At 40.6% G+C, this 26,104-nt stretch overlaps 1 protein-coding gene across 2 annotated transcripts in view; it reads left to right on the top strand.

Annotated features, from left to right (window-relative positions):
• The first annotated feature begins 1,299 nt into the window (after positions 1-1,299).
• kcnt1b (potassium sodium-activated channel subfamily T member 1b) overlaps positions 1,300-26,104 on the top strand; it is a 64,018-nt gene continuing 39,213 nt past the window's right edge. For both annotated transcript variants that reach the window (XM_054610485.1, XM_054610483.1), the window contains exon 1: positions 1,300-1,394. In XM_054610485.1, the coding sequence (XP_054466460.1) occupies positions 1,300-1,394 (95 nt within the window). The remainder of the gene's footprint in view (positions 1,395-26,104) is intronic.

Here is a 26,104-nt window from a genome sequence, read left to right as displayed (position 1 = left end):
CACACACACACACACACACACACACACACACACACACACACACACACACACACACACACACACACACACACACACTGCTAAGTAGCCAGCACTGTATGCACCAGACACACACACACACACATTCTCTTTCAATGTTCTGTACAAGTACGTGGGTTGTATTTTCATAATCGTCCCTGCAGTAATCTGTTCCTTAAGTGTCCACTTTGATGGTGGAGAACAGACTTTTTTTCTTTTTGTATGATTCATGTGATTGTATATGTTCGTTTTATTTAGTTAAATAATACATGACACACGTGAAATAGGACAGTTGCGTCAAATCATTTGGTTCAGGCTTCCATGCATGACTTGCTTTGACTCAGAGAATCCCTCCACGTTAATTATTTCTCTCACATCTCATTTCTCTGCCGTGTTTGACACTCTAGACCCAACGTCTTAACATCGGGCAGAATCCTCATTCAAGTATTTAAATGCATGCTGTGTTCATTTGGAAGCAATATACATTAAACAGATACATGGGCCTTTTTTTTCTTTGCTGTGCTTCTCTTCTCTATTTTGTCCCAGATCAATAAATGTGGGAGATGTCAGTACAAATACAGTCCGCCTCAACATTTATTGTTCTGATTTCAAACAGGGTGTTCTTATTCGCAAAAGACATTTTTGTATTTTTAAGTGTTCTTGTACGATGCACTCGTAATGAGGGGTGTCACCTCAGATTCAGCAATTGCTCCCTTACTTCAGAAAACTGTGTAAATGGCCAGTGTAAACATGATGAATGACACCTGGGCATTCATGAGCTTGGTTCATGAAAATAGGAAATTTGCATTATTAAAGCATCAATAATACCGTATAAGGCTATGCTCCTCACCCCTTATGTCTCATATCAAAGTACTGCTTTCAGAGATCCATAAAGGAAGGTATATAATCTTTAACAGAGACAGCAGCTGAATTTATGGACCTACTTAAGCCAAGGTATGGGAAAATATACCAAGATTAAATCAATTCAAACGGCAAGTTCTCTTTAATCACTCGTGCACGAGTCTGTTCGTACGTGCGGTTCTTGTGTGAGGCCCAATGTCCTTCTATTCACTGTATATACACAATCTCTGGCGCGCTTATTGCGGTCAGTTAGCTCATAAAACTGTGCCGTAAAAAATGTCACTTCAATGTAACAGGCTCTCAAGCTGACATGTTGATGAGAAGATGCTGCTGTCCTTCTCCTCCCACAGGCCCTCCACCGAGACCCTGCAGAGGAACAACAGCAGCAACTCCGGCGTTATTCTTGACATCTCGGCTCTCAAGATGGCAGACGTGGACTCGGAGGTGCCTCCTCTTCCGCCTCGCTATCGCTTCAGGGATTTGCTGCTGGGGGACCAGACATTTCAGAACGATGACAGGTAGCACGAAAAAAAACTTTGAGTTTATGTACTACAGTATACGAGAGGCTGCTCAGGGAGATTCCTGTGTGTTTGTGTGCATCTTCAAATCTCTGTGGATATTTGAAACACTGTTTTCACATGTTTTATTATATTCAACACATCCCAGGAGTTACTTTGTGCTGAATATTGTAGTTTATATTGCTGTACTCGCATTCCCCTCGAGCTGCCTCGTCTACTTCTACCTCGGTTAATGTTTTCCTGCATTTCCCAGTATGACCACTCATGACAACCCCCGAGAGATGTGGCATGACTTGTGCTCAGCTGTTGGTTTTATGTGTAGGTGGATGGAGCAATGTAAATAGAAACGGACTGAGGTTTTTTTTTTAGGGATAATGGTCTTTAACAGATATTGTGGCAGAAATGCACTGAGGACTATCTGGAGTGCTGGTTACACTGTCCTTGTCTGTCTGTCAATTTGACCTTGATGATTGTCACATAACCGTGAAAACACATCACCGCTTTTAGAAAGAAATGCTAGTAACATTTCAGGTACATTTAATAAAGGGGACAGTTGCTTCCTAACTTTATTCACAGTGTTTTGGGATTTTTTATTTTTTTATTTCCCCCTTGCTCTGAACTGACCATTTAGAATAGCCCGTCCCTCGGCGCTTGGTCGGCGCTGCAGTCACTGGAGCGCTGAAGTGTTTGGGAGTCTCATAAGAGTTAAATTATGGCTGCGGTCGGAGGGGCAGCCCAACAGATGCCGTTTGCCGCCCAACAGGGGGAAGAATTAGCCGAGCCTGAGCCACGGCTGAGTGCAGCGGCGCTCTCCATGGTGCTGAAATAAAGCCGTCTCACTGAAGGATCAGCAGCTACTTCAATTTTGGCTTGCAAAGAGCAAGCAGGAGAGCGCCGCCTTGCAGTTTTTTCCTGTTGCTTTGTCAGTAACCTTGAATCTAAAGCTAACAAGAGATTCAATCCTTGAACTTTATCGCATTGGCAAATCCTCCTCGCTGTGTTTGTTTAAAGGATCTTCACAGGACTGGGCTGCTAACTGATTTTGTTGAGTAATAATGGCAGGGAGCTTCTTTTTAAAATACGCTGAACAAAGATGGAAAGCAGCAGTTTCACATCTTCTGAAAGTGTTCACCCCCTCCTAAGGGAAAAAAAAAAATTGAAGTGACTGCTAGTTTTATCTAGCAAAGCTCACACTGTAGCTGTAGGCCGTCTTTAGCTTCTGTACTGTGAGTAGTTCTGATTCTTGTAACGCACAGAACTAACAGTACTGCTACACCCTTCTCTGTTGAACCTTTCTTGGTGTCTCAAGGTTATATGACTAAATAAACATTTTATATAGCTCGTGTAAACCCACCGCCTGCAACAGCACCGTCGATCATATTATCAATGGTCGAATCTGACAGAGACCACATTGTGTATGTTATCTCGCCACTCCAGGCTTTTGGTTATCATCAGCAGCAGCAGCAGCCATGTTTTGAAAATGGGTTGATTTCCTTCCATGCCTTTTTTTTTTTTTCTGTTTTTACAATTACCGTATTGATCTGCGTCTTGTGTCAAATCGATGGTGGATACCGTTACTTGTGAATTTGCATTTTTGGAACCGAGTATTTTTCTAGTAAATGTAAGATAAGATAAGATAATCCTTTATTAGTCCCGCAGCGGGGAAATTTGCAGGCTTACAGCAGCATAGAGTAACATACATACATAACATATAACAAGAGTTTTGCCATCAGTCTTCATCATCCTTCTGTTCACTCACCCACTGTCACCAGGGCTCCCTGCAGTAAATCGCTGTCATGTTTTTATATCAACGCAAAGCCTTTTGGCTACACGTAACATTTAGAACTGCAGTCTAGTATTTGAACACCCCCCCCCCACACACACACACACACACACACACACACACACACACACACACACACACACACACACACACAAACACACATTGGTCTGTGTGCTTTCCCAAGGGATGCAGTGATTTCTTGGTTGTGGACTACAGATCCTGATGGCTTTGTTTCTCCAGCTTCATGCAAGTTTTATCTGTATTGTTGACAAAACAAAAGGTTTGAAGCCAGAGAAAAATAAAGCAACACTGACACACAGTAGAGATTAAACTGCACATTAATTACATGGAAATTCATTCAACATGCTGTACCATTGATCTTTTCACTTCTTACTGTGTCCTTGAGATGCTAGGTTATGGAACGGAAGCCGACTACTTGATGTGTGTGTGTGTGTGTGTGTGTGTGTGTGTGTGTGTGTGTGTGTGTGTGTGTGTGTGTGTGTGTGTGTGTGTGTGTGTGTGTGTGTGTGTGTGTGTGTGAGTGTGCATGTTTCATCCAGTAGCTCCCCTGTGAATTGTTTTGCTGATCGCTATTCAATTGCAATGGGTAATTAGGGTTTTGTTGCTGGGCTACCAACACATGTATGCCTTAGTGAGTGTGCGTGCGTGTGTGTGTGTGTGTGTGTGTGTGTGTGTGTGTGTGTGTGTGTGTGTGTGTGTGTGTGTGTGTGTGTGTGTGTGTGTACGTGTGTGTGCATGTTAGGTCTTGTCACAGAGCTACAGTAATTCAAAGATGCACACAAAACAGCCTTTTGTTTCTTGCAAAACAAATAACAGCTGTAAACTGCTAGCTTGTCAGACACGCGTCGGCACAATGTGTGTTGGGGAAATGGAGATGCAAAAGAAGAAAAAACACGATTTTATTGATGGTGTGCTACGGCACTAATTGCTAGTTTCCGAGCTCCGGAGTGGAAACAGAAGCAGACGATGTCACTGAGCTTTGGTGACGCTCTATTTCTTGGTTGATGATCCCGTGCATGCTCATGGTTTCTGATGCTGATTATTTCCTGTGCTGATGCCTTGTCGAGTGTTAAGCCTCAAAAACAAATTAACCCCCAGAGCCCCCCCCAGTCCCTGCCCCAGTCCCTGCCCCGATGGCCTTTTGCATCTGTTTCCTGGCATCTGTCATAGTGGGCTATGAGACTAAAAGGCAGTGGGCGGAAAGACTCTGGCAGTGATAACTCACTAAACAGCGCTAGAAGGGAGTCCCGTTATGCAGCAGGGAGAGCAGTCAGATGATCAAACAGGTTGTTTGCTCTAGTTAGCCGAACCAAATAGCATAAAAAAATGGTTTGTGCACAATATCAGTGTCATATTTTCACAAATTTGTTAAGTATAAAAAGTCTTATTCGATCTAGGAAGGAGCTCTGCAGAAAAAAGAATTACAGAAGAGGATCCTGATACCGTTTTTTGCAAAGAAGTTGGTGATTGATCAAGTCCTCCATCATGAGATATGTTATTTTGGTATACGTAATATTAATATTGCAGAATTGTTGGCATTGCGAATCCTCTGAAAAACATGCAAATGAGAAACTAACCAGGCAGCAAATTAAAAAAACAGATGCATTCAGGTGCTTAATGACATTGATGCAAAAAGTTATATAAAAATCTCTTATTGCAATAAGGTTTCACTGCTCATTGATTTATTTGCAACATTGCCCACAATGGTCTAGAACAGTGTTTCATTTAACCCCCCCATAACAGATCGTGAGCAGTTCAGTGTAAGGGTAATGTTCCTTTCTCGTTTCAAAAAGATGTCACATTTGAACAAGTTGTAAAGGCCAAAGTGCTTTACGCTATTGCAGTATTTCACAAGAAAGAAGCATCAATTAGAGAGTTCTTCTCTTATTTGCTAACGTGGTAAAAAAATCTCTGCTGACAAATGTGTGTGTATATAGTCTCACAGTATATGTTGTCATTATCATCCCAACCCAACTATTGAAATGCATATTTTAGATGATATTGCCAAACTGGGGATTTGTTTACAACCTATTTTATCATTTGTGTTTCCTAACCCGGCTTCTTGGATTGATGTCTTGGTGCTTTCAGACCTGTAATGTGGTTTATTTGGTCCAAACCAAGGGCAACATTTTTTTACATCGTTGCATTTTAATTCTGGTCTGGTTCCTGTTCACTCTGACATTCAGCAAACGAACGAAGAGGAGTAAACATGAAGTCATACAGACCGACGGGGAAGCTTGTTGATTGGACAGTTTTGGCAATTTGTCATCTTGCATCATCAGAACCCACGAGGGGAAATCAAATTCCAGTGACTGACAGAAGTTTATGCAGCACTTTACTGATGATGCGTATATTTATGTTCTTAAGTCACGGAGAAATAACAGATTATTAGTATTTTTAGACTGAAAACATATGAATAAGGACTAACACGACTCTATGAAGAGAAGCCCTTTTGCAAACTCCAAGATGACTTCTGTGAACGTGGGGGAGTGCTAATGATTTGGCTCTTAATACTGTGAGAACGCTGTCACAGACTTTTTAATGGATTTAATGGAGTGAGACAGAGCCGGATACAAGATTAGCAGTTTTTACAGCTTTTGAACTATGAATCAGGGAAAATACCCGATGTTTATAACAAAAAAGGAATCCGGCCTCTGCACTTCTCGTTTTTTAGGTTTTGTTTCTTAAATAAGAATAAGTGGGGGTTTTTTCTTCTTTTTTTTGTTATTTAGCGAAAATATTCAACTTAATGAAGCTTAGGTTGAAAACCCAATGGAAAATGAAGCACCTCTCTTACTCTACATTCCTGTTTTCTGTATTGCCATTCCTCAAGCCTGTACGGCTGCAAAACCAATCACAGAGTGAGACTGCCGTGTCAAAGGTTCTACTTTTTAATCTTTAGGAAAGTAGTTCCTCCAGTCTATCAACCAACGGCGGAGCGTTAGGGCCACAAGATGTCAAGAAGTAAGATGTTTACAAATGTGCCCCAATACATGCAAATGTGTTCATTTGCACATATAGGTTAAATACATGGCCTCATGCAGATACAATCATTAAGATCGCTTGGTGAACAGATTCTTTTGATCATCAGATGAATTTATTAGTAGTTTAGCATATGAAGTGATGATAAAATCCCATATCTGCTATCAGAAAATCCTTTTATCCGTTTATTAATTTGCTTTCACACCAAAAAGAAAAAAATGCACCAAAGATCACTTGGAAGCAAACTGAGACCTTCCTTTTTGAGTTGTCTCAGTTCGGTTGTTGGTCCACAACAGGGTTACATTGTCAGCTTTCACACCCGCCAAAACAATCGTACTAAAGGAACCTGAGTTTGTTTTTACTGAACCGAACATATTGGCTGTGTAAGCACCCTTAATGTCTCCAAATCTCAACAAAACTAGAGCATAATTCTCCTTTTGTAACGATGTAACATAAATGCACTCATTGACTGTGTTTTTTTCTGTGTCTCTATAAGTTGTATAACTTTCTCAATGTGTGTCAGTTCAACAGTGTTAAGGCAAAACTTCCTTCTGTGCTGTTAGCGTATGTGTGCCCTTGTGTTTCTGTTCATCTCTTTGTGTTTGTGTGTGTGTGTGTGTGTGTGTGTGTGTGTGTGTTTGGCGGGTAGGGTCTCCCTCCTGAGCTGTCATTATCTCCAGGGTTGGGTGTAAGAGGGCCATAATTATGGCCTGGCTGTGTGGGCGACCGGGTGCTGAAGAGGAGCAATCACGCTGAAGTCACGAAGGCTGACAGGCGATTGGTCTGTGAGTGTTTGAGTATTGTCAGTGCAGGTGTATGTGTGTGTGTGTGTGTGTGTGTGTGTGTGTGTGTGTGTGTGTGTGTGTGTGTGTGTGTGTGTGTGTGTGTGTGTGTGTGACACACACACACACTGGACTCACAGAACACACACACACACACACACCGGTGAGTGTCTGATTATACATCCGAGTGTGTGTACGTGGGCTTATTTCTCGGTCTGTCAGCCAGCCGAGGGAGGCCAGCCTCAGTCAGCGTCAGAAATAGAAACAACTAAGCCATGGAACACTTTCATACATGCCGACAGGGTTTGAAACAGGAGAGAGCAGCACGATGAAAATTGGTTCCATCTATCTTTCCTCTGCGTGTCTAATCTTGCTGAGGGGTTCTTCCCTCTTCTCTAATCAAGGCTGGATGCTGATGGGAGTCATGTCGACAGATTGAGCAGTGTTAATTGGTCACTGAATCAACTCTAAACACCTCCTCATGAGTCAAATAGTGGCACTTGGAATGGTGACCCAGCACTGACGCATCTTCTGTCGTGCTACAGCTAGTCCCAGACACCGAGCGCTCTCTCGTACTGCTCGTGAAAATGTTTCATCTCTGTTATGACAGCTTTACAGCAGCCCATAAGAGGCCCTGTACTTAGTTTGGTAATCATTTTGACTTGATTTAGATTGATTCTGGTAACATTACATAAACCAAAGTTATGATATTGAACAAGCAACAGGTTTACCCCGAACCGTATATATTTCGGGTAAATCAAAAATGTTGTGTTTTTTGTTATAATGAAAGGGGTTGCATTTCCTTTTTTCTTTTATAGATTTTTTCTTTTGGTCCAGGCACATATAACAGAATCAAAACACCCAAGTGGGAAAAAAAAGAGAACAAATGATTCTGGTAGCATCTGTTTGTATGCGCTGATTCTGTTGCAGAAGGCACTGCTGGGATTTGATGCCTGGATGATTTCCACCTGAGTTTAGGAGGGTGATGATAAGACAGAGAACAAAGGCACAGAGGGAGATTGGGGGCAGAAGGAGCATTAAAATCCGAGGGAGGCAGAGTTATCAGTGACACTAACGTGACGATGCCGAGGATGATTAGGTCCAATAAGTCACGGAGGACTTGAGTGCTCGCAGGCTTTGTTTACACTGCAGGCCCTCATTGCTTGATGCCACATTTCTGTTCATTTTACATACAGGACTGGTAGCTTAGCTTTTGTAACACTGTATATGTGTGCTATCTGTTTATACAAGTTTCATCCATATAAAGATGTTCTCTCTTGTGTTTCATGGTACAGTCTAATTTATGGTAGGGCTGGCTCAATATTTGGGATGTTAACATTATGTTTTCATTCCAACACCTTCTAGAAATAATGATTAATAACAATATGTCATATGAAAATTGTTTTTATTATTACATACAAAGAACTGGGTCTCATGAGACGCATAACAGTGGAACAATTGCTTTAGTAGCTTCATACATCATATTTTGGTGAGATTTGTTTGTTGCTATATTGTGCTACATTTTCATACTGTAGATTATTATGTCCTGAATTTTGCACACTTCGCCCAGGCTTTGTTTATAATAGTGTGTGCGAACTCCAATATTGGCTCAATGCAGAGTGAGTATGGACTTTGGACAAATTGCCAGAAATAACATCTACGTCACCTGAGATAAAAGGAGAAAGTCCAACTTTGACCTTATGAGTTGTGATCCTACAGTTTCCCAACGTCCTCTCACTAAAAAGTAATTGACGTACTTGAAATGTTGAGTGTTGTTACTGGTGACATGTACGGTTCCGCTTGGCAACCGGAGCTTGCAATTTAGACCATAGGTGGCATTAGTCACCACCATCAGCACAGAGTGGGTGGGCGACGCCGCTAGACTTGTTCCCATCAGCAGCGGAGTGGCTGTCGGTCTCCCGCATGCTGTCGGTTTGAGAATTACTGTTGTTATCACAGTGAAGCAGAGGCCCCAAACCTGTTGTACACATTCTGTCTGTTTTGTCACATTGTATGGGGGGGTAAGTTTCTCTAAGGATTTGTGCAGCCAGCGAGCAGAAACTGGAATGTGAACAAGTAAACGGTGAGAATTAGGCATTGCATTCCGGAAAAAGATTTAGTTCCTCTAAACACAGTGGAGGTATTAGTGAAAGCAGCACGGCGTGCTTAAGCTGAGAGGAATGATCGTGCGTCTCTTATAAAGTGTTTTATTTGGTGTGTGTGTGTGTGTGTATATGAAACAGCATTACAAAGGGATCTACACTAACATTTAAAAGTGGTTGCCAGTATGTAGTAGTGCAGTTGTTTTCATGTTCTTCACAGATCTCTTAAAAATGAATCCAGCGAGTCACTGGTTGCTTAATTATTCTGTTTTTTTCCCCTTTTGACTTTGTTTTTCTGGACCTTTTGTGCTGATTCCCACCACAGATCCTTTGGCCCTTTTTAGCATTGAATTCTTGGTTTGTTGGTCCCCAAAGCAAAACCAACATCTGTTTGTCCATCATCTGTACTTTCAGAGATGACCTCCAATCTGTATTGATTCTGCTTAGACCGCTGAATCCCTCCTCACATACAGCAGAGGACAACGGGAGAGCCAACACATCATGTAGCCTCAGAATGTGGGCAGTAAATGTTCAAATGTATTTATTTTGGGGGTGCTCGTTTTGCTGTTTACTGTCTGTATTTTTTATATTTTAAAAAGTGATTGTCATCGGTGGCTAGGCATTGATTGCTTATTTCTCATTATGGTTGCCAATGGCAACCTGGCAAATGTTACGGTTGGGCCCTGTTACAATGTCTGAGTGCACATAGACTGTATATAAGAAGTGGAAGTAGTCACCGTGATGTCACCCATTGGTTTGTGGATTGCCGTTTGGATACTTCGAGTTCAGCATTTCGGTCGTTGCCATCTTGTTTTTTTTTCCTACCAGAAGTGACATGAGAGGGCGGAGCTAAGTATAACTGAACACTAAATAAGACATTTTTAGGCGACCACAGTGTTACTATTGACTTTCACAAATTTGCACTGTGAAAAGGTTAAAAGGTCTAAGACGAACTACCAGACCTGACAACAACGCCGTGTTGGCGACCTGTCAATCACACGTAGCCAAGCCCTATAGCATACCCTTTAAACTAGCGATTAAGACCATAAACCCATGTTAACAATGTTTACTGAGGTAGCTAATTAAGAGAGAAGCAGGATCATTTTCTCTTAGACTTCTATACAATCAGACTTCGTTTTGCAACCAGAGGAATTGCCCCCTGATGGCCATTAGAGAGAATGCAAGTTTAAGGCACTTCCACATAATTGGCTCCTCTTTTTGAAGAAGCAGAGGCTGCCGCCTGTGAGAGCACAGCCTCAGAGGAATAGCTGAAATAGTGACTGCCTATTAAAGGTAGGCTACAAAGAGAGAATCGTCGGAGGGGTGCTCTGTATTTTACCCTTCAGAATGCGTTTCTCTTATGGGCCTTTACATCCTTGTGCCTGGAAATCTCTGGTGCACTCGCCGTTCATTCCCCACGCTTCGTCTTGCCATCTTAATTAGCATCGGTGGAGTTGGCTTGTCAGATGTCGATAGGCAGCTGTGATGATGGAGGCATTTGGAGGAGGTTGTCAGCACTGTAGAGGGAGGGGGGGGTCACTGTGTCGTGGGTGAGTGTTGAGAGCTACAGCGTCACTTAGGGGATTATTCAGGAGTCACAGAACACAAATCCTTCCACTAATTCAAAATGATTCAAACAAATGTGCAGGGGCTGAATACTGAAACGTTTGAAGTGTAAAACATTTACTTTTAATCGGCAACAAATTGAAACATAAATGTCTTTTTATTTGAGTGTTTTGCCTGTTTTGTTTTCCGCCCCAGCAAAGTAATCAGGAAAATGTTTCATAATCAATAGAGCTGCTGTGGTTCACTGATCACGGATTTACAGCATTATTTTAGAAAAGAGCCCAGTGGCAGCCTCTCCTACTGTCTGTTTACTTACACTCTATCTACTACCTCATCCCTGCATTCAGTTTAATATAAGACTGCTTTAAGTACAGCTTATCTAGATGTTTTAACTGGATTAATACTGGACAATGAAAGATACTTTCAGTAATTAAAACCACATTAGAAATTTATTTTTTCAAAGGCCCCGAAGATAAAAAAAAAAATCGATCCAAGTGAGCATCTCTGATTTATGAAAGGAGACCTTACTTTACCTTTTGTGGACATCATGAGTAAGTAGGCCATTATTCAAACAGTTCAGATACATGGATCAATACTGGACGGACTGGGCTGTGATAAATAACTAAAGAGCAGAGATTTAAAAGTTATCTAATTATGACATTTTGCAGCTGTTTATATCTACATCTATACACAAGAGTTGGAAAATAAAAGCGGAGGAAGACACCACTACGGCTTTCTGGCACAGCGTCATGCTGCGAGCTGTTGTTTTATTCATGAAAACTGTTGAACATGGTCTGTTTGTCTTTTAATTTGGCCTGATAAAAGTGCCTGCATATTTTATTCATATCAGAGACGTTTCTGAGGGAAATGATGGTTGTATCCTAAAACCCCAAGCAGTCATATTCATGCTGTTTTATTTTGGAGGCATATTTTTAGGAGTAAATGCTGCACAAGCTGAATTTCTTTCGGCATCAAGGCACTCCCATCTTTCTAAGAGATTGAAAGACATTTAACGGTCCCATGGAAGGATGGCATTTTTTAATTTCTTTTTTAGGATGAACCATTGGTTCTGGCAAAACCACTTTACATTCCCTGAGACATCTTCATTATGGGAAGAGAACATAAGGCCATGACCAGTAAATGGGTAGTTGAACCTTTTTTGCACAAAACAGCCATTGGCAAAACAGCAGTCGGCGAGCTAAAGCATCCCTGTGTGCGAGTGTGCACTCCTGTGTGTAAGCCTGCCAGTGGGGTTGGCTAGACTTCCTCCTCCTCTCTGGCTATGCTGAGCACAGACAGACAAGCTCGCCCACAGCAGCGCCAGCTCACTGCCTTAATATGTTTTGACAGAGGAAGCATTATCACAGCTCTTGACGCCCATCTGCAGCACGGAGGGAGGCCTGGTTGCTCACCAAGACTATAAAATCCTCTGACCCATCAATGGCGTGTTCTCCCAGGCAGCTGGTGGCTCACTAATTAAAGTCACAAATGTTCCACTACTGTATGTTTACTCTATCCAAAATATGCATAGTTAAATCATTGATAAATGTAAATTAATTCCTATTATTTAGTTCAATTTTTATCCAATGATTAGGGTGGTGCAAAGTAGCCTAAAAATCTCAGATATAAATAAATAATCTTTTTTTTTTTTTTTTTTAAGATTAACAAATTTATTTTATTTTTTATTTTAGACAAACTAATCCTACAAAAGACAAAATAAGTATTAACTTTCTCCAAACTATTTTCTTTTAATAGCCAGAAGATGCCTGTTGAAAAAAGGTGTTGTATTCCTAATGTATGTATTGTATCTCTGAAGAAAATACACTTTTGTAAACAGGAGAAAAAAAAAAAAAAAGACCTTGCCCAAGGTCACCATGACATTATTTGTGCATGATGTCATGGTGTTTTTCCTGTGTCTGAAGAGAACTTGCATGTTAACTATGAACTACAGGTGTTCAGGAAAGCGGTGGCAGTTCCGTACCGTAAACTAAATAAGGAATCCTGTTATGACGAAGGCGTGCCCCGCCCTACTCGGCCTCTGATTGGCTGGTACTCCGTTGCCATCGTTGGTTGGAATAACAGGATTCACAAATTCAACAATATGATCACTTATTTTAGAGCAATGCCCTCAACTGCATTGCGATGCAAAAAATGTGACAGCAGTTGCACTTTGTTGCAGCATGGTCTATTATCAGCTCTGTCACAGAAATACTCAGTTCACTTTCTCTTCTCTGTTCTCATCTTTTGATCTCAGTGGCTGGAAGTTAGGCTCTGGAATTCATTCAAGTTTATGTGCCAGGCGTTTCAGAGTGGAGTTACCAGATACACTCAGCTAACAGGCTTCACTGCATCTCCCTCTCACTGGTTTATATCCCTGTGTTTTGCCACGCTGTCAAAATCCAGCCTAAAATAATGTATGTAAATACACCAGTGTGAATCTGAAGCCACTCATAATGCAATACTTCTGGAGTTCTGACTACAATAGAAATAAACCGCATCCTGTAAGCATGTGCCCAATAAGCCTGTAAGATCATGATAACAAGCTGGAGATGAGAAATATTAAAATGCTATTGTATTCTGTATTCATGTCTGGGACAAAGGAGTAAGATAACGAATACCAATCCAGTCTTTAGATATGAATTTGAATCATGCTTAATGCTTTAGATTTTGTTTTCCACACTTTTTTTGCATCATAATCAGTTATTTTCCTCTGGCTTTTGGTGCAGGTTCCAGCAGGTTTTGTGATGTACCTGAAGCATATAAAGCGGTTGGGCATCTTGTTCAAGGGCGCTACATTATTACGCCCTAACGGGAGATTAAACCCAGAGCCACACTGCCATCTGGGCCATCAGATAAACAGTAGAGTACGTCGGCACTGGCTGATGCCTGTTTGTTGTACAGTGTCTCCTTGCGGCTGTTGTCGAATCAGATTTAAACTCGCACGATCTGCAGTTCTCTACTTTGCCACGGAGTGTCTCTGTGCTCAAGTCTGTTGATGAACTTGCCTGCATCCTTTTTCTCCCTCAAACCATTCATTTTCTTTGATTTCTGTGCCCTGAAATCACACAAGCCCACAAGCACTTACAGGATGGACATAGTCTCCTTATGAACAGATTCGTTTTTCTAACATGATTAAATAATAACACATTGTTTATTGTTCTGCATAATGTTGCCGCGGAACACTAAGCTGATCCAATGGAACAGTCATGGCTAAGTAGCTTTCTCATTGATACATATTTATAACTGCTGTTTTAGAAAAGCACTCCCTAAATGTTGCTATATCCAGTCAGATATTAAATATCCTCCCTCTGCAGGCCCACCCTCCTTTATCCCAAGGCAACGATCAACACATAATTTGATGTGTTTCCTGAAGGCTGGGCTCCAAATGCCGTGTGCAATGAACGAGGATTGCATTATGTGTTTCCTAAATGCATTACTGATGAGAGTTGAGCTCATGTGTGGCTTCTCTGGCTACATTAGAAACAAACTGCATCCTGGTAAGCACACGACTGTCAATAGGCCAGTGGATCATAATCATGAGCAGGAGAACTATATGAACCTCTGCCTCTGAGATAGACACATGATGTCATCATCATCAGAGACGTAAGGGTGATGTAAGCGCATGGTGCATTAAATCTTCCCAATAACTAATCTCGTAATAATCCTCAAGCAAAAGTGGCTTCCAGATCAAAATGCCATTACCATTAAATCTGTCAAGCCATTAATTGTTATATTTTCCACGGACATTTGCAGGAATCATAACGATGAAGCCCTACGCTGTGACGTCCCTTTTGAATATTCATATGCTCGCTCTCCAACCGTCACAATCATTTCCAAACAATAAAGACCCATTCAGAAATCTGTAGGGTTGCATTAGTGATAAACTGCATCCTGGTAAGCACACGACGGTCAATAGGCCTGTAGATCATGATCAGGAGATGGAAAAATATGAATTCCTATCTGGCACAAAACAGGATACAACAGGCTGAAAATGTATACCAGCTGAAAATCAGAGAGAGAATATTGTGACATAAATACAGGGTATATGTTGAAGTTCTTAAACGCCTGTAAAGGAAAACCCGGCATCTGCAGCACCCTGTAGTTAATGCTGTCAGCTCATAGCTGGGGGTATATTTTTCACGGTCCAATCTGTGTGATCCTCTTCCCCCATTTGCATGTTTCATTATGGTGCTCCAGTGTCTTCCACTCTCCAAACACGTGCAATTCAGATGGCTCAGGAAACAAGTAACCCCCACGGCTAAATGAATGCTGCAAGTTCAACTGACTGTGTCTGGAATAGTGTGTAAGTGACAATCTGGCAGCCTGTACAGGGTGTTTAATGTAATGTAAAGTTTGCTCTTGTGGCCTAAAGGCTGGGACTAGGGATGCACATATCCAGTTTTTTTTTTTAAGTCCTGATACTAAAAAGGATGACTGGGCTTTGGGTATCGGCTGATACGGAGAACCGACCCGATACCTGTGTTAATTAAAAGCAGTATGCCTCACTGTGTGGAAGTGACTGGGATTTTGTTTTTTGTGTGTTTTAAGAAACATCAGGCTTGACTTTGCGAAACAAAATGGACAAAATACATACAGTACCAGTCAAAAGTGTGGACACACCTTCTCATTCAACTACTTTGAAGAATCTAAAATATAAAACATATTCTGGTTTGTTGAGCATTTGTTTGTTTACCACATAATTCCATATGTGTTCCTTCATAGTTTGGATGTCTTCAATATTAATCTACAATGTAGAAAAAAATAAAAAATAAAGAAAAACCATTGAATGAGAAGGTGTGTCCAAACTTTTGACTGGTACTGTACATGTAATAGAAAGTTATTTATTCATTTTACTACTCGGCCTATTGTCACAGACACCTGATCCAGCTATTTGTGTCAGTATTATCAGACACACACATATTTACATGTTGATTTAATGAAAATAAAAAAAACATGTTTCATTGTGTATCTTTGCTTTTACATATACAGTACATGCTGCAGCACGTTTTCAAGCTTTAAATCACTTGATAGTTATTAAGTATACCAGTTTTGTTTTGAAAACTGCTGATCAGAGACATAATCCCCCCCCCCCCCAAAAAAAGAATGCTGATTCATAATAATCTTTTTAATTTATCAGTGAGAGATGTTGCGTGTCTCTAAAAAGCTTAATAACTTTCCTGCTATTGTTTTTGAAAGGAACTGACAGATCCTCTGGTGTTATGGCTCGTGTGGGTTGTACTCCAGGTGTCACGTGCATGTAAACGAGCATGATCACACCATGCAGTGTTTATTTAGGCCACCTGCTCATGTGTCTGCTGCATATCATGTGTGCGTAAATTCAATTCAATTCAGTTTATTTTGTATAGCCCAGAATCACAAATTACAAATTTGCCTCAGAGGGCTTTACAATCTGTGCACATGCGACATCCTCTGTCCCATAACCCTCACATTCACAGGAAAAACTCCCCTAAAAAACCCCTTTAACAGGGAGAAAAAAGGAAGAAACCTTTGGGAGAACGACAGAGGAGGGATCCTTCTCCCAGGATGGAAGTGAAAACGATAAAACAGCTGAGTAATGAGGATCTGATGTGTGAAGTGAGGACTGCTTGATTGGCATAATTCCATCTTCCATTCAGCACCCTTTTTTGAAACATTAAGTAGGCCCTATACACACACACACACACACACACACACACACACACACACACACACACACGTTAATGGAAACAGTAATCATGGGAAGTGATGGATGATGGATGACGTGATTGAATAATTGGCACGTCGGTCTGATTGAGCTCCACCGTCCCAATCGTGACCACGCGTAAAAAAAATCTGCACGGACGCGCGCACTTGGGTACCACCTCACACGTCCATCGGGGGGATGGAGGAGACGCTCGACGACGCTGGAGACAGGCCGAGTCCGAGGACCCCGTGATGCGGCAGGGAGGGAGCCGCCGCTCTCTCTCCTCCCTCCGCCCTCCGCGCACCCACACTGAAGACGGGGAGATGCGTTTTTTGTGAGGAGGACGGATAGAAAGGGAACATATCGGCCTCTCTCTCTCTCTCTCTCTCTCTCTCTCTCTGTGCTGGAGGAGAGCCATCATGGCAGGCGCTAAACTGACACCCTCTCCATCGGAGATCGACCCAGATGTCAAGACAGAGGCGCAGAAAACCCCCGAGCCCACCTGGGTCAACCCGTCCAGCCCGCTCCGGACCGCGGGCTCTTTCGGGAGCGATGCCGGCCAAAGGTAGCCGCCCGCCCGCACTCACATTCCCGCATGTCTTCGCTTGCAACACATGCTGAATCCGCCAAATACATAATGATGGCAGCGCATGGTGCATGAAGTCTACCAACAACTACGCGTCGTTGTCATTAGGCAAAACTTGCGTCGTGATCAACATCCCAGTGCCATTTCACAATTTTTTTGTTTGTTTGTTTGTTTGTTTGTTTGTTTGTTTGTAGGAATGTGTAATGGTTGCGGTTGTAGGATGTATTCCCTCACCCCCATTGAGGTTTATCAAACGCATCTAGTGCTCCAATTTATGAGTCTGTTTGATGACAGAAAGATGAATGATCGCAAAACGCTTCTGCTGTCAATCATTTTTTCCTTCTTGGCTCCACAGGGGGGATGCATTTAATAGCTGCAGTATATTGTGATTACATAATTCTGTGGATGCTGCATTCCTATTACAATTTAATGAATCCTTTTTTGGGGGCGGCGGCGGTGAAATGATATAGTATGCCACTGCATCCAAAGCAACCCAGATTTATATGAAACAAAAATGCAAACCACAGGAGATTGTGTTGACATACCTGCAAAAAAAAAAAAGGACTACATCAATTTCAGCACGTCTGCACCGCTCAATAACATCGGCATGCAGACTCTTCCACCATCAGGACACTCTCCTATACAATTTGCTAGACAAATTAGATTGTGGTTTGTGTGAGATGGGCTGGACCAGTAATAACTGAGGGAGACTACATGGTTCATTTTTCTTCCTTTCAGAGAGATAACAGCACTTGAGATCAAAGCGTGCCATCAAAGCTCAGATTGGCACTCTTATCTGCAGGCTATATGAGGTTGGTTTGGCCGAAAAGGGAAAAAGATTGTTTTTGTTTGGCAGCGTTTCAGAGACCGCTGCACCGCCAATGTGCTGGCGGTGCAGCGTTTTTCTGTCTCTCAATATTTACAGCACACATTTTTCTCACCAATATTTATTTGAGGGCATTGGCATCTTTGCTATGTTTTTGATCAGAAATTTGGGATCTGTAATGCAGGAGCATTTATTGTGTAATGCATCTGTTTGATAATAAAAGCAGCAGCAGCAGCAGTGGCATTGGAAAAAACACTTAGTTCATACAGAATGTCAGTGTCAAAGAATGTGATGAAGTGAAATAATCCATCAGATTATCATCACTTCAGTCATCAACCATGAAGCAAATACTTCAGGTCTTTTCAATGGGTGCCATGATGTGTTGCAGAGTCGAGAGTGTTATCCCATCTCAGGAGACTGCAGACGGATCGGCTTTGAGAAATGGGTTAGAAATACTTGAGGATTGATGGGACACTTATTAAGGGCAATCTTTCTAAGGACAATGTTTTAAAATGTCCTTCTTATTGAAATACAGTATATTATAATTAAGCCTTTATTAGTCCCACAATGGGAAATTATTTCTCTGCATTTAACCCATCCCGGAGGAGCAGTGGGCTGCAATGAAGTGCCCGGGGAGCAATTTGGGGTTAGGTGTCTTGCTCAAGGACACCTCGGCATGTTGCCGGTAGAGGGGTTTGAACCACCAACCTTGTGGTTACGGGACAAGCGCTCTACCTCATGTGCCACAGCCGCCCCATGGTGAAGTTAATGTCACAACTTCAAGAAGTCTTATCTCGTATGTTTAATCTCCAGCCCCCTTATTATAAGTGGGGTTATATATGTATATAGAGTGATATAAAGGCTTCAATTCTCATTTAAAAGGGCTTTCTGACTGACAGATAAAGCGGCTGTGGACGAGTTCAGCTTAAAAATATATTTTAGCCACCTAAAAAAACTATGTACGCTATATTTAAGATATTTTCACAGCTTTACCTTGCAATGAGACACTTTTTTTAATGGGAAACTGAAGCAGCTCCATTCTTTCTTCAAAGCCACATGAATTAAAACTTTACCTCGCAGAACACGAGTTGATCAGTTAGTTTGTTTGAGTGAGTTTTGCATCCGAACTAACCAATGCGTTCAGAGAAGTACATCGCTTATCTTCTCTGCCAGTACTGCTGTCTGCTTCTCCAAACTGGGAGCGTGCCAACCGCCATCTAAGTTACTGTATGTCAAACACAGACTATAAGGATTAATACTGTACGTAGCAGCGTCATCATGCAGAAACCTACATAAGGTCGCGTGGGAACGTGTTTTTAGAAGGACTTGAAAAAGCAGTATTTTGACGCTAAAACAGACGAAAATGTGAATGTTTTGATTTCGGAGCACCACTGCGAAGCTAGAGAATGATATGAGAATCATTACAACCTAAAAAAACTCATTGACCGGCTTTTTAAGTATCTTAACTGTTATTCATTGTATGTTTCTTGAATGTTTTTTTTTGTTATGATTATAGTTTTAAGATGGCAGCGTAGCCCAGAGTGATTTCAATAATTTTGAATACTCTAGTGCAGTGATTCTCAAATGGGGGTACGTGAAGGCACTCCAGGGGGTACGTGAGATTTATTTTAAATTTTATTATTTAAAATTAGCATCCATTCAAAAATCCTTAAAAAATAGTTATTTAATAAATATTCAATAAAATATAATTGTAAGTTCATGAACTGAATTCAATGCAACAATGCAATCTTCAGTGTTGACAGTTTAATAATTCAGACACTGATGGCACAGCGCTGTGTGTTACATCTTTTTTTCAACCAAAAATGCTTTGCGCTTGTTAGGGGGTGCATCACTGAAAAAAGGTTGAGAACCACTGCTCTAGTGGTTCAGCTAAGGATGCAACGAATATGATATGACCTGTACTTTAGTGACAACATTCATGTTCATGTCTGGTTCAGCTGGTCATCAAAAACCAGCAAGATTTTTGACAAGTCATCAAGAAAACTTTGTATTGAGATGATCCTGACATAAATTAAATCGACGATGATGAATACTACACAGCCGTGACATGTAGCAATAATGAGCATGAGCAACATGGAGATGATGAAGCTGACTTCCTGTAGGTGGTTGTTGTTATGGTTGCAGATCTGTGTCAGTGATCAAAGTCTTACAGAAGCCAGTGAAGCAGCTGACACCTGCTCTGAACATGCTGAAAGAAGAACAGATTGACTTCCAGAAGTTGAACAATATTGACAAGCGGCAACGCCATACTGTTTGAATGGTGATCTAATAAGGCTAGGGCTGTAAAACCCTAATCTATCAGTTGGACAGTTGCCCTGGGCAACCAGACTTGGACAACCATTTAGTAGGTTACCACTCTTGGCAACGAGTTCTTATATGTTAAATGAATGGATTATTGTTTGACTTTGATCATCCTGCTGTCACACCGCGCTACTTTTAATCATTTGATCTCTTCCTGTGTGACATAAGCCTGCGGGCTGACAGGATGTGGTCAGGAAATAGAGCTGTATAGGTTGTGAAATGTGATCAGCGTGGGATTTGTGTCAAGAATGAGAGAATTTGGAGGGAGGAGTAAGGGAATCGATAATCTGGCCCATTGTGTGACACACGTTTATAAAGAATTTATCTAATTCTGCCTAATTTACATGCCCTTTGATGTTTGTGTTTATAGGATTCTCTGTACAGTTTTGACATCTACTGTAAATACCAGGCGGTGAAGAGACTAAGTGAGACTTGGAGGATCTTATTAAACACAGAACTCACAGGTTTATTGTGGCTCCATCCCGCCTCGTCAGCACATTGCCTCTTTTGTGAAAAATCTGTTTAGAAAACAGGCATTTGGTTTTTGGCCTGTCTGTGTGCAATGAATCAAAACAATTGAGCAGTGGGAGCTCTTATTCATATTCTCATTAATGCTAGACCAGTATTTCACACTCGGTGATTTGAGTGTTTTACTTGATATAGGCCAGCAGAGTAGCAACTTGATAAAAAAAGAAAAGCAGAACTTTTGATTGACTGATATGCAGCATAGACTTTATATATCTCGCTGACATTTCAGCAACACTGAGCTTTTCACAGAGCTCACGTCCGTCAGTTGAAAGCGTGTCGTGATTTTCAAAGTTGTAATGCTTTATTGTCGACCCCTCAATATCAAAGCTACACTGCAGTCTTTGTGCCATTCTTGTTTCCACTTTTTGATTGATGCTTTGATGGATTCATGAATTCATTAATTCGTTTTTTTCCTTTTAATTCTTAGTTAAACAGGAACAATTTGGGATGTGCACTTTAGACAAGGCACCACTATAGGTCAAGCAGAATAATTGTATTTTTTTGTATCTTTTAAGGAGAAATCAGGAACAATCTCTATAATTTCTCTGCAGAAAATGGTCATTTTTAGGGCATCTGTTGTCAGGACAGAATATCAGTTACTGCTAACTTAAGTATATAAACATTTTGATACCTTCAACTTCTCTAAAATACTTTGATTGTAAATTATTCTGTGCACGAAACCTGACTTTTGTCTTATTTAGATTTACTTCTCTGCTACTCACACAACTCTTTTTGTTATCCCTCTGGAGACACTTTGATGCAAACATTCTCTTCAAATGGTGTACAGTGTATTATGCATCTTATACAGTCATTTAGATGCATTTAAGGGGGAATAATTAACTCTGAATATCCTGTTAAATCTTAATCCACGTTATGAGGTTCCGCCCCAACAGCTGCCTAAAGTAATACTAATCTATCACAGCTAAATGAGGATTTCTTTTGATGTAAGCAGCAGTCAGTAGGGAAATAGCTGAAATGTAATGGACTTGTACACTGTTTAAATAACTATTAAGATGAGTGCAGATGTAATAAAAGAACAGCAGCTCATTAGAATAAAAAGAGGATGTGTTGTTCTGCAAACCTTTTGTCCTCTGCCTCTTTACAATCTATTTTATTCTCTTAGGAGATGGATGTTGGCCTTATTGTGGTAGCTCTTAATACAGCATGTTGTTTATCTTAAGCTTATCATTTGTAATGTCTCACAATGACGGAGGGGAAAATAAGTTTTCCAGCTGTTAACTTCTTCGCTTTCTTTTCAAATTCATGGCTGCCCAGGCGCCCCCCCATAGTTGTAAACAATTTTACGGCATTTCACAACTTATTTATCACACAGACTACTAAAGTGTGTGTCTTCTGCCCTTTTTAGAATTTATGTTTATTTATAGTGCCCTGCTTTCACAGAACAATTATGATTTGAGTACCCAAGGTTTAATGAGTGGTTTGATGCGGTCCTTGGGGTAAATTGCATGTTGTCCATCATTATTATTCATAAAAGAGTTGGAACCCCGAAAATAACCAGTGCTCTGGTTTCTAATGCATGTCCCTAAACAAAAATAAACCTATTATAATGAGCTTAAATATCAAGAGGCTACATCTAAAATCATTAAAGTGACCGTTTTAATTACGTCTCTCACACTGAGACCTGTGTGTGTGCTTGGCTGCGTGTTGCACAAGTGTACATGCACGTAGTTATTGTGCACATGCATTGGCCAAATCATCGATCACACACGTCGTTCGCTCTCCTTGTCTTCTTAAGAGCATTAGTTAACAGAGAATCAATAGGAAGGCCTTTAAGAATGTGAGGATGTGGGATAATTCGAGCGAAGCTGCCAAACTGAGGCTCTCACGCAGTCAGCTCTGGATGTCGGCTGAACTGAATCTGGGCCACGCTCCAGAAAAACAAAAAACTCACAACCTGGGCTGTGCAGAGAGCAAAGTAGCACCACCACAGACCTTCTTAGTCTGAGTTGTGAGCGAGGAAAGGGAGGAGAGCACTCTGATTGGCTGAGATGCTCGGAAGAGAGCTCTCTAGAACGCTGCTATCTTTGAGTCCATAATGTGGGCTGCACATGCTTAGAGCATCAACAAGGGCGTGGATAATCAATATCATGAGCTTTTTTTTTTTTTTATCAATAGATTGAGATAGTGTCATTTCTGGAAAAATGGGATCGGTTCAAAGCAGAGAAAATTATCTACCAATTAAGATAGATAATAAATAACATTGATGAAAAAATCACATAAGTATAGCCACAAAACTTTTCAGCTAATTCAATGGAACACTATCCATAATGATCTACTAAACAGTTCCAGCAAATTTAACTAGATTTCTGAGTCTTATTGTCTCATGATAATTGTCTTCTGTTCGCCCAACCCACTCTTTATGAACTGGCTAAAGCTTTATAATGGAACATTTTGGTTGAACCTCTTTTGGATTCAGAAATGGGCTTCTCTAAGTGATTTATAACACAAGATGAATTGTCCTGGTACAGACATTAATGGCTATCATATTTTATAAAACGTTGAGAAATTACTTTTCCGTCCTTTCATTTCTTTTACTGTGTTACTCGTAGTCAGTTCAACACCTGGGCAGGTCACTTACAAAAGTAAGAGACACTGTAGCTGGTAAAGTAAAACAAAGGTACAGAGGTACTGTTGCTATGGTTACCTGCAGTTTAATATACCTTTTTTAGACGAATTTAGAACAGAGGTTTAACTGTTGACCAGAACCCTGTCTGAGGTGTTCGATTGTAAGGTTTTGATGGAAACTTGCCAGCCAGTCAGAAGCAGGTATTTTCTGTTAAATGGCATATTATAAATATAGTATAAAAGTGTTTTTTGTCCTCCATCTTTATTTACAGATCAGCAGTACTTTAACAAAAAGGTTTTGGCCAGAATAAGTAAGCTACAGGCCAGCATCTCTCTGTTTGCTGCTGTTAGACTCCCTTCTTAACCAGATGTTAACTTACTGGAACCAACTAGTCATATTTTTTGAGGGGAGAACTTGAGCTGCCTCTGTTGGTAGTGAGGAACAGTATGGGAACTGTAGTATTTGAGGAAATGTTGGCAAGCTCCCTGATGCAGGTGAACCCGATGATGAACTACAAATCCCATTTGCCCTTGAAATTGCTGCAGAGTTGGTGTATGTGCCCTCCCACTTTCTATCCATCAGTCCTTGAGGCAGTTCTCAGTAAATGTGTTTTGAAAGCATGCTCTGAAAGTGCTGGTCATTTTGCACTTGTTGTCTCAGTAGCTCGGCTCATACCTGTGATTCCAGATCTGCTGCTAAGAGGTGAGGATCGGTTCGCTTCTTTGTTGTGTGTGTGTGTGTGTGTGTTTGATCATAATCAAGTAAAACGTGAAGGGCATCATCATGCTAACTGCATAATATTGAGGATGTTTAAGGTTTTTGGGTTAATGATGAAGAGACAGAGGAGGGAGTCAGTGTGTGTTGAGTGATGGAGGCAAGGGCAGCCTCAGTTAATCGTATCATCCACACAGCTAAAGCTCTTAGCAGCCAGATAGCATCGTTATTGTTGTCAATTGGCTACAAAATGGACAGTAGGATCACAGCAGAGGGGTTGATGTAGTTCCTGTACAGTATTTGTGATAAACAAACTAAGCATTTCCAAATTGCCTTTTCACTTCTGAACTAAGTTGTTAAAGGGGCAGCTGGCGCCCGGTATACCACTCTGGTATAGTTGTCCTTTGTACAGTAAATTGTAAGACTGGGCGATATGGAGGAACTAAAATATATATATATACTCTCAAAAATTTCACATAGTGATACTTTTGACTCATAAGTAATGTGGATATAATGGCCAAGTGGATAAAGTCAAATAATAGAAGAGTCCGGTAAGTTCATGCTACCTTTTTAAAACCAGGGGAAATTTATGCCATATTTTGATATCCAAAATCTAAGATGATTAGTCCCAAATCACAATATTATATTATATCGATATATTGCCCAGCCTTAGTAAGTCTTACCAGTCAAATAGATGTATCCTTCAATGCAGTTGAACTTTACTGATATCAAAAAGTTTCCAAAATACCCAGCAACCCATCTTTCTTTGTACCTTTTTTATCTATCTCTCCTATATGCATTACAGGTCTTAAATAACGTGTAATTTATTTAATATTGAATCAAACCTGTTTTTAAAAGTTGAAGCTCTTTCATTCAATATGATTGTAACTAAAACCTCCATTAAAAAAATGATTTTCATTTAATTTAAGGTCACTTGCTGAGAAAAACCTCCAGTGAATGACAAACTTCAGGTAATGAACATTTTAAAATCAACTTCACTTTTATGGTAGCATTACTCCAAAGTTACAGGAGGAAATTGTTGACGTTAATCTTTTGTCCAATATCCACTAAAAGTCAATGGACCCAATGCCATAGCTGACGATTTCATTGGTTCCTGGGGACCATAGTAATAGACTGTGCTCTGTTGTTGAGATGCCAAATGGTTCTTGATTAATCATTGGCATAGTACAGATCCTCTCTTGTGACTGGCTACTTCCTGGGTTTAATGGACACTCCATTAGTCTTTTTTCAAAAGGCTTGTTCTGTCAGATACTTTACAGCCTGAACTGCTGAGTAATGACCTTTTCACATCACATATTCCTTCAGCGTTCCTTCTTTATACTTTGACCAACAAACACACTCTTTGCTTATTTACAAGCTTCAAAGGGATATCAACCTAAATTATATTTTTTTTCCATCCACCGCTGAAATGTATATTTTTAGACGTGCTTTGGACTTGGCCTTGAAGCATTTTACTCACTAGACTAACAGTGTACTCACACCTGTTTTTGAATAGCAAGAAGAGTACAGAGACAAAATTCTCAATTCATAATTCTGTTGACAGTGTTTTAAAGCTTTGGGAAATACTACTATTGGTTACATGTAAGGATTCAGTGCTTAATGCATACTAATATCTCTATAATGCAAAGAAGACCAATGGAACTGGACTTTGGATCAAAACTAATTGGCTATACAGCAACTGAGCTAACTTTATTTAGGGCCCTTTTTTTGCTTTGTTTATGGTTTTGCTCAAACATTATATACAGGATTGTGTAAAATGGAGTAAAAGTTGGATCCACCACTCAGTCATAAAATATATCTTAGGTATGCTAGTCTAGAGATAAAATGAATAACCTTTTTTTTTTTACAGTATAAGGACTTCATAATTTTAAGTTAAATATTTCAAACATTTTCTGGAGGAGCTTTGTTTTCTGTCCTTCACTTTCATCATTTTTAATGCTTTCTACATATTTCTGTACGGTAACATGGGAACTTTTGTTTTCTGTTGCAGCAGACATTCACCTTACTATAGCAGGAAAGGGCACAAATGTGGCAAGTAACATTAATGATGGCTCAATTGTATACCTAATGTTAATATTCACACCTCTGTTTATTACTTACACCCAGTGAAACTGTCTTCTGCCCAATTCACAGTGGCTTTGTGGTGCTTCTGCCTCAGTCAAAAAGTCCAAGTTGTGCTGTTACCTGTGCCTGTGTAATTACCGGGT

The sequence above is a fragment of the Anoplopoma fimbria genome, chromosome 13 (genome assembly GCF_027596085.1).
Source record: "Anoplopoma fimbria isolate UVic2021 breed Golden Eagle Sablefish chromosome 13, Afim_UVic_2022, whole genome shotgun sequence".
Lineage (NCBI taxonomy): Eukaryota > Metazoa > Chordata > Actinopteri > Perciformes > Anoplopomatidae > Anoplopoma > Anoplopoma fimbria.
This window is presented reverse-complemented; position numbering and strand designations above follow the sequence as displayed.